Genomic DNA, 18,764 nt, shown 5'->3' on the forward strand with positions numbered 1-18,764 from the left:
GGGATCCTTTCCCAGTGCTAGCACTAGCAATCCCTTGATTTCCCAAGCATAGAATCATGCCTGTTATCAGCTGTGGAGTATTTTACACTGCTACATATTTTTTACTATGGAATGAGCTGCGTGTGTGTGAGTGACATGAAAAAACCCCCATAAAATAGCAGAATATTGCTATTCCACTTGCTGCAGTGTATGAGCTGATCTGGTTAGACACGAAATGCAGACAGAAATCCGCCTCACCTCTCAAGCTAATTTTAGTCTCTCCCTCTGTTCTCCGTGGCTGTGTGTGTATAAAATCACTGGCAGTCTGACAGCGTTTCAGTAACCTGTGCCACGCGCAGAGCGGGATGTACTCACCAGCCATCTGCTTGCATGGCACGGGTTAACTGAGCCTGTGGGATTGTGCTTACCTAAACAAAACCACTGCAGTGAGGGGAAAAACAATGAATGGGTGGAGATGATCAGCCCATGCATTCCAGCTAGTGCAGTCCAGGCAGCAATGACAGCCTGAAGGTTGCAGCAGCGTCGGGATCAGCATTCCAAGTGCACCAATCTTGCAGTCTGGAGTGATTTTACGTGGAGCTGTTCTTTATTTGCTGAGCCATGGCCAGTAACCAGGCCAGCCTGCAGGATGATCAGAGCAGGCACTGCAAGTTCTTATCCTACATGTTCTACCAGGCTGTGAGAGATCACAAGCCTGTGTGGATGCTGGAAGACATGAGAACTATGGAGTATTTTTACTGGGAGGAAAATGCCAGCCTACGAACCTACTCACCTTCAGAAGCCCTTCTCTATGCAGTGGTGCATAATCACCTGCCTTATGCTCAGTATCTGCTGTCTCATTTTCCAGAGGAGGCTCTCAAGGTGCCTGGGGAACACTTCTGCTATTGCCCATCCTCTGCTCCTCACCTGGCCATGGCGGTCACCTATGATAGGAGAGATATCTTGGGACTGATCATCAAAATTGCCCACAAGCTCCCCAGCTTGAACTCCTATATCAATAGGGCTGGCTGCTTTCATCTGGAAGATGGGAAAACACCCCTGCACCTTGCCTGCGAGCTGCTGAGGTCAGAGACTGTCCTCATCCTGCTCGGGAACGGAGCCTCTCCCAGGATAGAGGACAGTAAAGGGCTGACCCCGCTGGACGTCATCCTGGAGCAGATGTGGGACTCCAAAGTCAATGTTGCATCAAAGAAGCTCTGCCTCGACTACCTCTTGCTCTTCATGCCCAACCCACAGTTTAAGATGCGGAAAGTTCTGCAGGAGCATCCAGACCACTGGACAGCTTTGCTGGGAGAAGACAAATTCAACAGCCTGGTGGGGAACACACCTGCTTCTTTATATCTGCAAGCTATGCAAACTATTCTCCAGACTCTTCCCCCTTCCCACTTCCCTAAAAGCATCCAGGAACTACCTATACCTCAGGCACTAAAGCCCTTACCATCCTATGGCAAAAAGCTACCAGCAAAAAATGTGGTAAATGTTTTTCCTTGACTTTATTCAATGGGTCTTGGATTTTCCAAGGCAACTTAGAGGAGCTGGCTATCCACCCTCTGCATTTTAGTGTGATTTTAGTACTTAACCCATTAGGCTATGCTGGAAAATCCAATATTTTGTGACAAGATTTTAAATGTCTTTTCTAACTGATTGCAGGCACGGCACTTTTAAAGGCAAAAGCCTTCCTTGTTTTCTGTTTTATTGTGCATGTGAAGGGTTAACTGTAGTTGAGACTGTGTTATGTTTGGTTTCTTAGTTGTCAGCTGGTATCAGTGTATCTGAATTCCCAATATGATAACTGTATCATGTGTAATGCACCTGGGTTAAAAGGAACTATGTACCCAGTGGGATTTTTAAATGGTGTCACTGCTGGAGCTGGGAGAAATACCATCCCCTTCCAACGGGGTTCAAACATCAAGTTCCCTTTCTAACAATGCTCAAGCATCATTAGTAATAACCACAAAGTGCATGGCTGATGCTGCAGGGATGCAGAGGCAGTTCCTGCAGGATAACTGATCCTATCGAGTTACTTTACAGCAGGTCATGGTGTGGAGGGCATGAGTTCAGAGAGGGGCTGTGTGTTTATTCCTTGGGGATGGGAGATAAAGATCCACAGAATACTTAATGGAAAGCATCCAGTCTCACCTGGGTGTGAGGGGGTTAAAGGCAATCCCAGCCCCGATGCCTCTACAGACTTGTGCAGTGGGGAAGGAACCATTTTCCCCACTGTCCAGTAAACAAATGGCAATTGGAGCAGGGACATTGGGACCCTGTCTTTCATATGTGACATAATTTCTCTGTGGCTTGTGTTTTGGAACATATCTCTGCAGGAGATGTGGCTGGCTAACTTGATTTCCCTGTGGGCCTCAGAGCCCCAGGCATTTGTTACTTATCCTAAGCTGGGGTATGATGTTCTGCTGTTAAAAGTTGTTACTTGCTGTCAAATAGAGCGTTTTTGCCACCCAGGTCCAGACAGAAATCCTTATCTTGGAAGTTACAAATTGTTCCCACTAACTGGGCACTGCAAGCAGGGTGAGTTTGCAGAAAGTGAGGCTGGGTCTGGGCAGCCTTCTGGGTAGCTGTGAATCACACTGCCCTCTCTGCTCAAGGCACTGCTCCTGCTCTCCTGGCTGTTCTCAGCGTCAACAGAGCAGTGGCAGAATCCCAGCTCCCTTTGGGGGACATCCCTTATTTTGGATACCAGCATTCCTCACTCCTTGTAAGCGCAGAACCCTCTGTTGTGCTGAAGGAGCACAACTCACTTCCCCCGCCTGCACTGGGCAGAAGTGGAGAACTCACTCTCCTCTCCAGCTGGATTTGGGGCCCAAGGCTGTGGGGCACAAACCACTTTCTACAGGCAGTAGCTAAGAAAGATGTGCAGTCAAATCTCAATTGCTTTGTGCAAAAATGGCTCATGTCTCCTCTGGCTAATTCCCTGCCTGTGCCAAGGAGGCCATGCTGGACCTGCTCCTGTCTTCCTGTCAGCACAGGGAGCACTTCCATTTAGTTTCCTTCTGCATGGGCTACCTCCTGTGTGTGCCAGGACACTGGCAATGCCAGCCGTGGCCAGGTGGAGATGTTGCAGAACATGCTGTTCACAGCCACCTGGATCATCCTTTCTGAGGCACTGGGATGCTCCTCCCAGCCATCTCTTCCTGCATGCTGTGGGAGGATCTCAGTTCCGGTGCCACCTGTGCTAGGCCAGGTGAATGAGCAGCCTTGCTTGTGAGGTGGAGGAAATGTCAGCCCAGCCCTAAAGGTGGCAAGCAGGCCATGAAAGGGTTAACCCTTCTCCTGAAATCCCACATCTCTGGTGCTGCAGTATCTTTCCACTCCTGCCCCTGGGGACACTCATTTCATCCTGCCCCTGGGGACTTAAATGTCCTTCTCCATCTGTGTCTATTCCTCCTTGTTCGATGGGGAAGGCTGCAAATGGGGAAATGCAGGGTCAGCGTTGGGTGAGGGTTTTGGGGGAAGCCTGGGCTCGACAGCTTGTGCTGCAGACAGGGGCTGTCACAGCTTGGGAAGCAAAGCAGAGCCCAAGGCAGATTTGCATTACAAGCAGTGGCTCAGCTGTTCTGCCAAGCCCTCAGGCTCCCCAGCACTGGCACATACTTCCCAAAAAACCCGGAGCTGGAGGCAGAGGACAGAGCAGGCTCTCGGTGCCCGTGGCTGCCCGGAGTGACTGTGCAGAGCACGGCCCCTGTGGCACCGTGTGGTGCGAGGAGCAGGACTGGGTTTGTCCCAGCAGCACTGCGGTGTCTCATCCGGATATCGGTGGGTGAGAGGCGGAGGAGGCTGGTGAAGGATATTATTAGAAGAGTAATTAGGTCCTGGAAGCAGAGAACCCGGGAAAGGAGGAAATGGAAATCATCCAGCGCTACTGCTCTGGCTCGAAACCATGTGAGTTTCAGTGCTGTGAAGAGTTTCAGAAAAGACAGGAGGGAGGGGAGGGCTGTTCATCTTACAAATCCAAGGAGGCAGGTAGGGACTGTTGGCATTAATGCCCGCACTTTCTATTAAGGCAGGAGGCCACGCCCAGAGAGCCAGAGCAGCCCACTGAGAGCAAATGAGTGCAAAATGGTGCAGGAGTCTCCTGTTGGCTGCAACAGTTGTGGATCAAGGCAGAGGTCAGAAATCAGGCGCTTTATGGCTGGGTTTGTAGCAGACAGCAGGATGCTTGTGTGCATGCATTTGTCCAGGTGGGAGGCTCCCTCAATCCACCTGCCAAGAGAGAGGATAGAAGATGAATTGTCATGAATAGTTTCTGGGACATTCCTGCGATTGGTGTCCCAGCCTGGAAGAAAGCTGCTGGTCCATTGTTGGCCAACATGGCCAAAAATTCTGGGGTGTCAGCCCAGAGTATAGACAAGTATCCACACAGGAAAGATCATTCCACAGCCCTCTCATTTCTCCTTTTCTTGACCATTTTAACAAGAGATCGATCGCCAGCTTGCCCTCAATCACATGGGTCCTCCCATGTGCAGTCCCAGTGGGACAAAGTTTAGGGTCATTAGCACTGTCGTGACAGCACTTTCCATTGCCTGTAGCAATGTGACAGCAGGATGGGCATTCCTGCTGGAATAGGGGAATCTTCTCCCTAGACCCTGTTTGCTTATATTGTGGTGATCTGCCTGTTAGTTTGAGATCCCATTCATCTTCTTTGTCAATACAGTGACATTACATCAGATATGGCCAAATCTACCTCAGCCCCATCTGTGTTGGCTTTTTCTCTCCATTCTTTCCAAGCCAGGTCATTAGCAAAAGTAAACTCAAAAATATTTTGCAATATTTTCCTGCAACCTGACCGTCTTGAAAAATCCCTATGCTTGCATGGCAAATATGTTGCTGGCTTTGTTAATCAAAAAGGGTGCTGGGTGCTGTGTGGTGATGTTTACATTCTGCATATCTGCATACTGAGTAAGTGTCACTCAGATCTGTATTTCTGAACTTGGGAAAAAGAATAAACACAAGAGAGAAATGGGGAAAGGGTAAAGTCTTTTCTAATCTTCGGATTTAGGTTGGTTCTGCAGGTTACACCTCTTTAATTTCAATTTTGAGGAGTAACATTGTAAGGGTCTGAATTGTCTGTATGTGTGAGCCTTTGGTTTTGGTGAGAAGCATTTCAGTGAGCGCAGTGGGCTGGAGTGAGTGAGTGAGTGAGTGAGTGAGTGAGTGAGTGAGTGAGTGAGTGAGTGAGTGAGTGAGTGAGTGAGTGAGTGAGTGAGTGAGTGAAAATGTACAGATGTGTGTGTGTGCACGTGTGTGAGTGCCTGCCCTCCTGTCACCCGTGTCTGCCTGCCCTCCTGTCGCACATGTGTGAGTGTGCGCCTGCCCTCTCCTGGCAAATCCGTGACCGACTGGCAGCTCCCGCGCACTGCGCTGCTCGGACCAGCAGTGAGCGATGCCCTACAGCAGCCGCCTTTTCACGCTGTCAGTGTGTGCCCCAGGCCCCTGCTGCTGACAGGTAAGGACGTTTCTTCTCTTGGAAAGAGGCAGCAGTTTTGCTCTTGAAATGGGTGTTTTATCCCCGAACACCAAGCACAAGGGCTTCTGCTTGCTGCTATTGCAATCATCCAGTAAAGGGTTTGTGATGCTGGTCACACTTTATTCTAGAAGACTTTTTCTTTTTTTTAATAAAATGCCTTAAACATACATCTTTGTCTTTCTTTTTTTTCTGGGCTGTCAGTAAAATTCAGCTATGTATGACTTCCTAACCCTATGCTTCTGTCTATTTCTGCAGCATCATTAGCAGGAAGGACAGGCCAGATTCTGACCTCACTTACACGTAACTCCCTACACCTGAAGTAACGCTTTGTAAGTCGGTTCCATCACTACAGATGTTTGTCGGTCTAAAGGAAAAGAAACTGTTCGTGTATTTATGTTCTTCAAGGCTCCATAACTCTGACTTTAGCATATAAATAAATGTGACACTTAGTCCCTGAAAACATTTTTTACATTTTTTGTATTCGGAATGTATATAGATATATATTTTCCATCTCTAAAATCAATGACATTTCCCTGTTCCCAGTTCCCTTGGCATTTCTGGAATCAGCATGGCAGTGACAGATGCTGTTGGTCACTTATTAAGACTGAATGTTGCCATTCCCAAGTACAAATGAATGTTCATTGTATGATACAATTTTCTTATAAAGCCATACTTTTGTAATTTTGGTTTCTCTTTTTTAGGGGGAAAAAATCTTCCCCATTATTGTGTTTACACATTACTCGCTGCATGATTACAGATAAAACAATTGTAACGTGCTGGAATAAATGATATATACATAGCCTGATATAATTAGGTACACTAGCTGTGAAAATAATTTAATCTTGATTGTGTTACATAATAAACTTGAAATATAAAATTGATGTGTCTTTTATTAGCCAACTGGTCAAAACCACCCACGAGTATCTGTTGCTTTTCCTTTGGCTTATCTTATTGTTTGATTATTTCATTCTGACTTGTGAGCCATTGTCTCAAAATATGTGTTCTGAGGAAAATAATATTTCCCTTCACTGGCTTATAGTAGCTGACTGTGCTGTCAGAGGATGACCTCAAGTGATGGGGTGAACCCACACTTCACAGATCTGCTGAAAGGTGGTGCTCAACAGAGGTTGAATGGTAATTGGTTTCAGAGATTTTCATTTTTTACGTTTGAGTTCAGCTTATGCAGCGATTTCCCATGAACATAAAAGTGCTGGTAGGCTACTTTACTTCTCTGGTTTGTGCACCATCAACCAGCTCCTTTCCTTCCTCAGGTTTTTCTGTGTACAGGAAGATGCCCTGGCAAGGCTTCCAGCACCAACCTCTCCTGTAGGCTCAGCTGAAGGTCTCCAGGCAGATGAGCACCTCTCACCCTCTGTGCTCTCCATGAGATCCAATAAGGATCCACCAGATTCTGTGCCAAAACTTGAACCATCCAGATCCTCCTCTGCTCTGATAAAAACAGCTACCCAAAGTGTTTCAGGTGATGGGTAGCTGGTTTGGATGATGAGGATGGCGATGATAATCATGGGGTGTAGACTCCAGTGCCAACTGTACCCACAGATCTCCTCAAGGCACATTAGTACATGCAAGCCATAACCAAGGGATGACTCATTTGAGCCCGTGCTTGCATAGTATATTATTGGTTTCATGGAAGAATGAAGAGAGGGAAGTTTCACTGATCTCATTGAAGGAAGATCAAGACTATGTCCTTGCCTTCATAGCAGGAGATTTATCCCTAACTACTTCACCCAAGAATGTGGTCCCCAAAGATGTAGTTTTCTGGTTTATGTGCTTCCATGTTGTGCTTGAGAAAGGGAATCTGATTTAGTTTCTCTTGTGCCCTGCCAGCTCTGCTGGGGCTGACCATCAGGGAACTCCAGGCTGACACATTCCTCAGAGGCAGTCCCAAGTAAGTATTGGTTTTTTACAACTGTAGCTAGTTTGAGCCCACACACCAGCAGGCAGCAAGACAGAGATTTAAATAGAGAAATTGAAAGGGTATATTCCCCTGCGTGGGAGGAAGCACTGTCACAAGCGGATGATGCACTGAGCGAAATCCTGCCCACGCCTCAGTTACTTGGGTGCACCTCCCTGAGTGAGTCACCCCAAAAGCAGCTGACAGGTTTGGCATGTCCCACGCTGTCCCGTGTCTCCCTGGCTAGCAAAGCAGCAATGCCTTGGGGGAGCATGCTCTGCCTTCTGCTGCGCCACCACTCTCAGCTGGTGACATGGATGGCCACCAGGCTCCAGCTCCCGAGATGCCTGCCTGTGTCTCCAGCCCTTTGGGAGCTGCTCTGAAGCCAAGAAGCCAGATTTCTCCAGGGGTGACTCCTAAGCAGTGCTTGGTCTGGAAAATCAGTCGTAATTTCTTCTTCTAGTAAAATGTGTGTGCACCTTGCTATGGATTTGCTGTGTGAAGGAGAAGTTTATTGCTGGTGGGAAGGCTTTTGGTGAATTTCATGAGTTCGCAGAGAGAAGAGAGCTGTGCTCCGTACACCAGCTCTGCCCACCCACGCAGATCCCCGAGGAGAACAGTGAGGAGGAGGAATGATTATCACAGAGCTGTCAGACTCATGCAAGAAAACCTGGGAGGAAGAAAGGGAAGAAAAGGGTTGGGAAAGGCTGTATGGCAAGATGCCTTGTGGGAAGCAGATCCCACAGCTGAACAGAAATAGGGAAAATAGTCTGGAGAATCCCAAACCACAGTACAAGCTATGAGAAACACAGAAACCACCCCCTACAACCTTCTCATAGAGCTTGGCTTCAGGGTTACAGAGAATATCAGGATGATAAAGAAGAGGCTGACAAGCATTAGAAAAGGAAATAATCATTAGAGCTGACTGGGAATTTATGTTTCGATTCCACCAAAACCAACAATATTGCAAAATACACTTCTGTTCTAATTCAAAATGAAAATTAAAACTATCAAAACCAATTTTACAAGGAAGAAAACTGATTCAGATCTATCAAGATATTTCTTAAAGAATAGTAAAATTTTGATAATGTAATACCTGGCTTTTTATTTTTAACAGTGTTAAAGCACTAAAAAAGAATCAAAATGTTATAAAAATACCCCAGTTCTTTTGATAGCTGAAAGTCTTTGTTCAGATTTTCATGTACTAGAATTTTTGTTAAAATAGGAATATAAAGCTAACAGTGCTGGGTTGTTCCCAGCATCATGCCATGTCTCCAGCACTGGCAATGGGAGAAGCCAGGTAAACAGAGCACCTTTGCCTGGCTGCTTTCAGCAATACATTCCCTACTTAATTCCCTCAGTTCCCACAGCTGTTGGATTGGGGATATTGGAGGCTATGCCCTTGCCTAGTCTTTCAGAGTATTCATCTTTTGACCTAGTGTCCCAAATTTGTCTGGGACTTTTCTGAGCCTGTTGATACAGTCACATCCATGACTTCCTATGGCAGCAGTTTGCATTTATCTGCACCCAAGCTCACCTGCCACCTCTTTTTCCTACTCAGTTTAGTATGTGCATAGTTTACTACTTCAGGTGCCTCTGTGTGGTGTTTGGATACCTGGAAAACTCCAGCAGCACTGTGCACACAGAGCTATCACTGCTCACTCCTTTCTCCAGCCACAGATTATAAACTAAACAAAACTGGTTCCCGCACCAATCTCCAGGACAGCCCACTGCTGACTCTTCCTCACCCTTTGCCATTCTGTAACCAGCTTTCACTGCATGAAATAACTCCTGTGATCCCACGACAGCATAATTTTTAAAAATAATCTTTGGTGTGGAATCTTGCCCACAGGTTTTTGTGAACCCAAGTACCCTATGTTCACCAGATCTCTCCTTTATCCTCTGTCCTTTTGAGTGAGGTAAGTAATTTACAAACAATTCAATCTTTATGAAGGTAATCTTTGCAGTAAAATCTGTTCTAAAAGGAGATGGCAGAATTAAAAGCCTTTGTCCATTAGAAGGACCTAAAGATTTTTATGGATTGTGCAAAGTCTGCTTACAGAAGTACAGCCCATGGTGTGGTTCTTGGAACTGTCCTGTGCAGGACCAGGCGTTGGACTCAATGATTCTTGTGGGTCCCTTCCAACTCAGAATATTCTTTGGTTCAGTGATTCTGTAAAACACTTTGCCTGGAGATTGCAGGGGAATTCCAGATGGTATTTCTTTAAAAGCATCTCATAATTTTGAGGCTTTGACTGAAGCTGAAAATGAGCAACTATAGGACAAAAATCTCTGTTCTTCTGCCTGGAATGTGTTAGGGAGTGACACTGTAAGCAGACTCTTCTTCTGAGTCTACAGATCCTAGTGAGATACTATTTTCAGCTGTGATGCATATATTTGCAGACACTAAACTTCCCACCAATAGAGGTGATTGCTTGATCAAATGAGGTTTTTTTATGGGACTCCTCCTGTGGGTAGAACTGAGCTTCACTGATAGCTACAGGCTTTGGCTTCCTTCTCTACCAGCCTGCAGAGCCCAGCATGGTGACAGACAGAGATAAAATTACATTCCATGTATAATTTGGGATTTCATGAAAGGAAAGCCAAAATGATAGGAAGAAAGAGCTCTGCTTAAATTAGGTTTCTGCTTAGAGGTGTGTTCCCTAAACCCTCAGAACACACATGCTTACTTAGGCTCACTGAGATCTGGTGAGCCTCAGGGAAGTGTAAGATATGGCAAGTAACCCAAATTTGGGATCAGGGAGGCTGAGAGTATCTTTCCCACAAAATTACGCAGCTCTTCTTTCGCAGAATTAACAGATTCTAGCAGCAGATTGGTGCTTTGTGTTCTCTGGAAAACATGAACCAGATTTCAAAATGTCTCAGTTCTGCCCTGACACACATGAACATCATCCCCTCAAGTAAAAAACATCACTAAAATGACAAAGTCCAAACCTAGACCTGTCCATGCCATTTCTTATTCCCCTTTTGCAGATATTTAGAGCTGGGGAGCCCCCTCCATCATGGCCCAGGCCTTTGCCCCCACTGCCTTGGAGGGGATGAATACACAAATTTCAATCTGTAAATTGACAGCACACGATACACAGCATACAGCATAAATGCACATGCAAGCACCATAGCTGATATGAAAGAAGAGGCCTTTCACGAGTCTTACTTATTTTTAGAGTGAAAAGCCCCTGCCTCAGGCAGGCAGGAGTCCAAGACTAACATCCCAGTTCCTTACTGGTGCCAGCCTGACAGGTTTTACAGAGACGCCTGCTAGTGTAACTCCTCTAAGATTCAGGCAGCCAACTCCTTGCCTTTAGGATCAGGTCAGAGTTTAAACAGGCAACTTCAGCTTTACTTTTTAGCAGCTACTGCTGTTACTAGATGTGGACCTTTATACCATCTTCAATTAAATCTAGAAACTGTTCAACCTGGCAGAGCTGCTAATGAATGTGCTCTCACCCGCTGAAAGGAAGAGAGATGAAAAAAAAGGAATGCCTTTTAAAATTAAATCCCTGTGTTTAAATTTTACATTTCAAATGCTTTAAGTGGTTTTTTTCTTCTTTTATTCCTGCAGTGTTGCCTGAAAAACCATTTTGCTCAGCTACTGTCAGCTTCACTGCATGGCTCCCTGTGTTTTCACAGTCAGTCCTCAAATCGCCACAACTTTTAAGTAGGTCTATCCTCCAAAGGGACACCTTTTCTTCCTCCTCTCCTCAGCATCAGTAGCACATGACCGCTGTGAGGCTTATGAACTACAGTAACGCTGTTTATTAGAATAGAAAATAGAGATGCTAACTCATAAAATAAGGAAACAGCTGGGCAGGGCCAGATAGGAATAAAAATGAGTTATCAGCAGCCTTCCCTTCTCTTAAGAGTGCCCTGGCTTGTTGGCTGCCTGAGCTGCGGAGAAGTAAAACCATCTCCTTACACCTGTGCAGGCGCTACCGGTGATCATTTCCACACATCCCCCCTGTCTTGCTCTGGGTTTGTTTTATTATTTTTTGACGACTTTTCTTACTTTCCACCCCGGCGGCTCCTGGAGCGCGGGCACCGGCCGGGCCTGGGCCGCCGCGCCGCCATCGGCCGCCAGGTGGCACCACCTCCCTTCGGCTGCCTCCGTGAGGGACCCCCGAAACCCTGAGGGACCCCCGGGCCATGAGGGACCCCCGGGTCGTGAGGGACTCCCGAAACCCTGAGGGACCCCCGGGCCATGAGGGACCCCCGAAACCCTGAGGGACCCCCGGGCCATGAGGGACCCCCGGGTCGTGAGGGACTCCCGAGGCCCTGGGGGAGCCTGAGACTTGGGGGACCCCTGAGGCCCTGAGGGACACCCAGGCCCCGAAGGACCCCTGAAACCCTGAGGAACCCCCGGGCCATGAGGGACCCCTGGGCACTAAGGGACCCCTGAAACCCTGAGGGACCCCCGAGCCTTCAGGGACCCCCGGGTCGTGAGGGACCCCTGAGGCCCTGGGGGACCCTGAGACCTTGGGGGATCCCGAGACCTTGGGGGACCCCCGAACCCCTGAGGGACACCCAGACCGTGAGGGACCCCAGGGCCATGAGGGTGCTGCAAAACGTGGAATATGCAAAATTTTCCTTGAGTAAGGACATTCTTTGGTGTTTGATCTGTTCTTCGGTGTTTGATCTTTGTATGCTTTTCAGCCTAATCAGCAGGAAAGGAGATTTTAGACAGAGCAGCTAAAGAGCAATCCCTGAATGATGTCCAGGTGTTAGAAAGATAAATTACTTGTTGGTGGAGTTGCCTTGTTAATGTTTAGGGCTTCAGGTGTTTCAGTGATCTCCTACCTTGGGGGAGGCTAACAAAGCCTGGGGAGAAGGATGTGCAGCTGATAGTGGACACAAAGAATGCAGAATTTATGGGCCACAAGGACATTTGGCAGGATCCCAAAGATAAGGAAGAAACTAATAAAGACAGCTCAGCAACTGTGCTGAACCAGCTCCAATTGGGTAAAATGTAATTCTGGCAGGGGGAGGTGGTGACCACCATTTCACCAACTCACAGACCCAAGAAACCCACTGACCAAAAAGAAGGGAAAGACTGAGTATGGGACTAATTAGCAGAAGAAGCAAGAGAATCATTAATAAGCAGAGGACAGAATACTAATTAAGAAGAGAACTATGTAACTTGTAGCCAGTGAACACAAATTCCTTTGTTTGCTAAAATGAATAAATTGCAATAGGCTTTGATAGTGCTTGATTTGTGGAATACCACTGAGCATCCAGGCAACTCTAAGATAATCAATGTCTCTCTCAAGTGTGTAATTATAGGCTTGTTGCCCACAAATCCCATTTTTGTGGATGACAAGGTGACTCCAGGGCTGTGAGAAGACCCTGCCACTGTGAGGGGACCCCAGGATTGTGAGGTGACCCCAGTGCTGTTGGCTGCCCCTTGCCCGTGCCTGTCTGGTGATCCTACAGCACATCTTTTGGATGCAGTGCTCAAGCCAAACCCAAATGTGCAAACCCAACTGCAGGAAGGCAGTGCAGGTGCCTGTCAGCCCCAAAGAAAGGTTTTTCAGCAGAAAGGTTTTTCTGGTTTATTCAGCAATGGAAAGGCCTCATGCTCCATGGAAGTTGACCCTGGAGCTGGGCTCTAGACAAACAGATACAAATTTTTTCACACAGGGCATATGGGGTTGCTGGGCAGAGATGAGATGAGCAGGCAGACATTTTTCATCCTCTCTGCTGCCTCCAAGGGAAAGGAGAAGCTGTGGTGCCTTCGCTGGCCGTGGGAGGCTGAGAGGCTCCATATCTGTGTTTAGCAAAGTACCTGAAATCCAGGGATGTGATGCAGCCCTGTTGGATCAGTGCTCCTGCACAGCAAAGCTCGTTGGAGAAGTCAGTGGTGGTAGAGCTGTGAGAACCACCATTTCCCACTTTCCCAGAAGAAAAGTGGCTGGGGCAGGAAGCACATCCACTGCAGATCAGCAAGGAGCCTGCCTGTGCACTGGGCATCTCCTGCAGAAAGCAAAGAATTGATGAGGGGCTTGATACCTATCAGGAAACAAGGAAAGGTACTGCCAAAGATGTCTGCTTCTGGCACATCTATGTAACATCAAATACCTAGACAATGGTAGATGGCCCAATAGCCTGAAGTCTCAGCTAAAATAAAACCCAGTTTGTATTTTTGGACCTATCCTTCTCTGATCTGGGGGTCTGTTCCTTTTTTTTTTTTTTTTCACTCCTCTCTGCTTCAAGGCTAATCAGCAGAGCTTGCAAACCAATAACAAATTGGTTAAAAATCATCTTTATATGCAAAGCCTAAAATAAAACATCTGTATATATCCCAGAAGCCTTCACTACCTCCTGTTTTATTAGTATCTCTAAAATAACTTTTCTTTCCTGACTCTAATTCCAGCTAGAAGCACTCTGCTAATCCTCACAGGACTGTTATGTGTATTTCCAATTAAGCAATTTATAAGCACTGGCTGTGAGGAGCTTTTTTGTTCTTAAGGAAATTATTTCTTCATTAAGAGTAAAACAAGGCTTTTTTTATCCCTGCTTAATATGAAAGCCCTTGTGTCCCCTTCACATATGTTTTAAGTACTGAACTCTGTAGAAGGAGATTAATCATTTTGTACCCCAGCAAGCAGGGAAGACACAGCAGCTGGGTCAGTCACTCAGGGAATAGGCTCTTCAGTGTTTGTTTTCAGAGAGAAGCAAAAGTCAGACAGACAGACACTTGCTTTCAAGCTCCTTGCCTTTGCCAGAGGCAACCCACACAATCATGAGCCCTTCTGGAGTCTGAGTCATGAAGAGCTGCAGCAGATAAAATGAAGACAGTCAAGAGGAAAAAAAAAAAATCCCATTCATGCCCAGCTAATGAGTAGAGGTTCCAAATTTCCTCTTGTTTTGCAGGCTGTGTACCTTAATTAGATGAATCACAGAACACTGAGGGTGGAAAACACAGGCCAGACAGCTCACAAGAGTCCACTTCATTCTTTCACACTGGCAGCATTATCTACCTCCACAGCAGGGAAGAAGGTCCCTTCATTTTCCTGGACTGTCATGAGGCATGGGCAAACATGGAAAATGAAGAACAGAAAGGATGGATGATTTGAGTTTTGTATAGTAGCACAAGCATCCTATTCCTATTTTTGTCCCCAGGCCCAGCCATTTACACTATAAAGGCACTCACGAGCCCATGTTCTGGTCAAGGCAGCCCCGTGACCAAACAGCGTGAATTGCAACATGAGGGACCTTCAAAGGGAGGGCACACTTGCTAATATCAGGAATGAACTTACCAGAAAGCTTCTGATGTGGTCACAGAAGACATTTTGAGCCTTGAGTGTTCCTGGAACTCTGGAAGGAAACCCCACATTAAGTGTTGTAAGTAGACTGCATTGCCTTCATTTTCCTCTAAGCCCAACTAGAAGGAGACAGCCTAATAATGGGATGGCTCCTGAATGTTTAAGGTTAATATCTTGTATCTGTTTACAGTAACAAATGCACAGAAATGAAGGAACTGACAACAAATGGAATTACTACATTAGTAAAGAGCTAATCTATAGAAATAGGTTAGAGATCAAGATGCTGCAGCATGAAAGCCTGTGCCAATGCTTGACACAGGCTTTCATGCTGCACAGGGTCACTGGGAAATATCTCATGTACTCCAGCAGCACCAGGAGCCCCATGTATTTTTCCCAGGAATGAGTGCATAAAATGGCTGATGAATGAAGCTACAAGTGGTGAATTCAGCTGCACAGTTCAATGTAGACATTGTACCATTCAGTGAAGAAATGATGAGTTTAGAATTATCTTAAAACCTTGAGGTTTCCTTCTCAGTCCCTGCATCATGCCATGCTCAATAATACCATTTATCATCTCCCTTTGTGTTATGGAATGGATTTTATTTAGCAGCACAAGGATGAAAATGCCTGGCTGTATTTCCCACAGCAAGCCAAATGGCACTGTGGATTTTGGTTAGGCTAGTTTTGTGATGTCACTCTCTGTCTTAAAGGGAAATAGGTTTTGAAGAGGGATTTGAAAAAAGATGGGGTAATATGTGACACTGTGCATTGGCTCCTGGGACAGAGACAGCTCTACTGGCACATGGAGAATCATTGATCCTCCAGGTCAAAAAAAAGCCACTTGTGTCATGGCAGTGTGAAGGAAAGAAAGAGGGCAGAGTGACAAACAAGTCATGCTTGGTGGTCAGAGTCAGCATTGCTGTCAGAATGGAGGGAAGAACAGTAAAAGAAATACCAGAAACAGACAAGCAGGTGGAGAAAGACACTGCAGGAACCAGAAATGTGCAGAAAATAATGCTGTAGGGGGAATTGGAGGATGAGGAGGGAAAAATAAGTATTAATGATACCATCATTATGCAGGGCATGAGGTCAGTCTGGAAGTTGTGTTTGGGTTGGCTGCAATCTCAGGGAGGCCAGAAACAGAGGGGATAACATCTAGCAGAAGATAAAGTGGTCAAGGGCATGATCTGTCCTGGGTCTTAGAAACACCACAGAAGGGAAATCATTTGTGTTTAGATATAGCCTAATGTACAAAAAAGTATTGTGAGCAATCAGAGCTGTCTGGCTACTTCACCTAAAGGAAAAGGGGTATGGCAGCATCTCAGTTATAAAAGCTGAGAGAACAAGAGGAGGCAGTCAAAGAGAAAGATCAGGATTTAATTTGCTCAGTGTTCAGTCACCAAGAGACATGGGGGTGGCAATATTGCCAAAGCAAAACTGAGTTGAGGAAAATAGATTAGAAGCAGTGAGTCAGATGTGTGAGCTCATGGTGGCACAGCTGATATTTGAAATTGCAGGAAGAGTGAGGATCATAGGAACCTTCACAGGGACTTCTCTTCCTGGATTTTACAGTTCAGATCCCATCAAAACACACTCAGTTGAACAACTCTTAGTCACTATAAACCTGCAAGAGCACATCAGAGAAGGGAAAGGGAGAGGAGCAGACAGATATGGAGCTGCAGGAATATTCCTTGAATAGAGGTAGAACTTTAGAGAAAATGACTCTCAAATGTAGATCCTCACTGATGACCTCAGCCCTCAGGGGAATCTTTTGTGAGTAAAGGTTTAGGACTTGTCCGTCAGCTGCTGTGAAATCTCCTCTGTGGCCATTCCAGGCAGTACCAACCAGATGATCCATAACAACCCATGGACCATGGTGGCACGAGTCATATTTCTGTCTGTGACTGCACACAGTGAAATAATTTAGTTTAACCAGCTTATCTTTGTTTGCTTTCCACCAATACCACTGTAATTTCTTTTGGTATCCAAATGCATTTTCCTCCCCTTTGCGAAAAGAGAACCACTTTGCAACAGCTCCTTGATTTTTACATACCTGCCTTAGTGACTGTGATAGCAACATGCTCCTGTATTGCTCTAGAAAGTAGCTTTACATGCACTGTTTCATCTAGTCCTTAATTCTTCCACTGGGGCACTAAATCTGGACTAAGCTGAAATACTAGGACAATAATTCTTAATCCACTGTGGAACATTAACTGAGTGTTAAGACAGCGATTTGCTGTATATTATGAACGTGTCTCCATTTCGTTTCCTCTCTGGAGATGCTGATTCACTGATGGAGTGATGTTCTTCCAGGCAAGAAAAGATTAAGTAGAGACAACAGACTCAGAAGTAATAAATAAGGCTGTAGAACAAAACTGCCTAATATTATATTATTTTAGAAGCCATATATAATCATGCCATCAGAGATGTGCTGTGATGCACACACGCGAGGGAGCAGAGTTAAGGTGGTGCCTCTCATCTTATACCGTGCTAGTTCAGGAGGTTACAGCTGTATATTTTATGCTGCATCAATCCAGCCCTGGAGGGAGGTTTGCATCTATTTAGCCACAGCAGTGTCCTCTTGGTTCCCATCACAGTCGAAGTGTTCTTCAAAGGAATATGAGCACTATTTCCCCTGGTTCCCACATGTGAACCCAAGGTGCTGGAGAAACAGCAGGTCCTTTAGTCCCTGAGATCAATGGCAAGTGCAGTACTAAGGAACCAAGTTTCCTGCTCCTTGCTACATGTGCAGTATGTGCTCCCACTGCCCCTTACTCGTGCCCTGCTGCAGGGAGGCTCCATGCTGAAATTCTGGAGACAAGTTTGGATAGTGCCTCTCTAATACACACAGAGCACAGGCTGGGATCACAGGCAGCCTGCCAGAATTGTCACATCAACCCGTCTGAGGGGACTATCTTCAAAACCACACAGCAGCAATTGATCCAAGACAAGGTCGTTGCTCTTTTGTTTCTGTGATTCTCCTGTCCTGAAGGCACCTGGGCTGATGCTGCTGTCCTGGCTGCTCTTCATACTGCTGCTGGGAGCAAACTAGGCTACAGTTTTTCCAGCTTGGGACAGCACTTAGGGAATATTGGGTGTGGGCAGAAAGAGAGGATTCACTGGACTCTGGTCCTGGGAGGCTTTTTTTGTAATGGCCAAATGGCAGACATTTCAGCAGCCTGTTGAGCACAGTAACCTCCTCCAATTGCAGAGGTAAATTTTAATTGTAACTGTAAAGATAAATTGTAAATTCTCCTCTTAGTGGATCAAGGTGCAGAAAAGAACCTGAGGTTGCTTGTTCATTACAAGAAGCCACATTGCTATAGGAATTAAAAACACAGAATGCTTTTTTTGAGCAAACAAATCTCAGGATGCTGGTCAGTCGCTACTTGCAGGTCTTTACTGGGAATCCATTTCACTTAATCCAGACTTGCTGATGATATCTGAAGAGAGGGCTTGATCATTATTCCTAAACAAAATCAGGTATGCAGCATGCCCTGTTTGCTTTTGATGGTGTGTTGTGTTGCTGTGAGAGTTCAAACCTCCGGACACTCTGGAACTGATCCTGCTCTCTCCCGTAGGTCAGGGTGTTCTCGCAGGCCTGGAGCTTGTGCCTGTAATGCCCAGCTCTTCTTCTGCTATAGGAAGGGATGGGTGCCTGTACTGGTGGTTACAGTGCTATGTTAGCTCTCTCTTCATGCTCTAGGGAGCTTCAGTGTTTCACAGCAGAGTCAGAGATTACATTCTTAGCACATTCCTTTCATTTCTTTCCCCTGGCATAGCAATTACTATTCTACACAGTGCTGCTCCATGTGGTTCTTCACAATTTATTTTTAAGGTTTCTCCAAAAACTTGCCTAGTAAGAGTTTTTGCATAATTGCTCCTCAAGATTTGCATTTCAAAATTTCAACACAGTGTTAGCTCTTGGAGCTGGCTGCAGGGTTATGTTACTTCCCACTAGATTCATCCACACAGCTCTTGATTGAATGATCTAAACACAGGAATATGCATTGCTTTTTGCCTCTATTCTCAGAACAGCATTGTTCTTTCCTGGCCACTTCATTCTTTTTAACTATTCCCAATTCAA

General features: G+C 46.0%; 1 protein-coding gene across 1 annotated transcript; it reads left to right on the top strand.

The window, feature by feature from the left end:
- Positions 1-308: 308 nt before the first annotated feature.
- Positions 309-6,338, top strand: LOC134416142 (ankyrin repeat domain-containing protein 9-like). Its single transcript, XM_063152445.1, has 2 exons — positions 309-1,473; positions 5,738-6,338. The coding sequence occupies exons 1-2, from the start codon at positions 601-603 to the stop codon at positions 5,744-5,746; spliced, it is 882 nt and encodes a 293-aa protein (XP_063008515.1). The 5' UTR covers positions 309-600; the 3' UTR covers positions 5,747-6,338.
- The last annotated feature ends 12,426 nt before the right edge of the window (positions 6,339-18,764 follow it).

The sequence above is a fragment of the Melospiza melodia genome, chromosome 3 (assembly GCF_035770615.1).
Source record: "Melospiza melodia melodia isolate bMelMel2 chromosome 3, bMelMel2.pri, whole genome shotgun sequence".
Classification (NCBI taxonomy): domain Eukaryota; kingdom Metazoa; phylum Chordata; class Aves; order Passeriformes; family Passerellidae; genus Melospiza; species Melospiza melodia.

Excerpts from the sequence above, each read along its gene's own strand:
- LOC134416142 (XM_063152445.1), top strand. The coding sequence starts at position 601 with ATGGCCAGTAACCAGGCCAGCCTGCAGGATGATCAGAGCAGGCACTGC.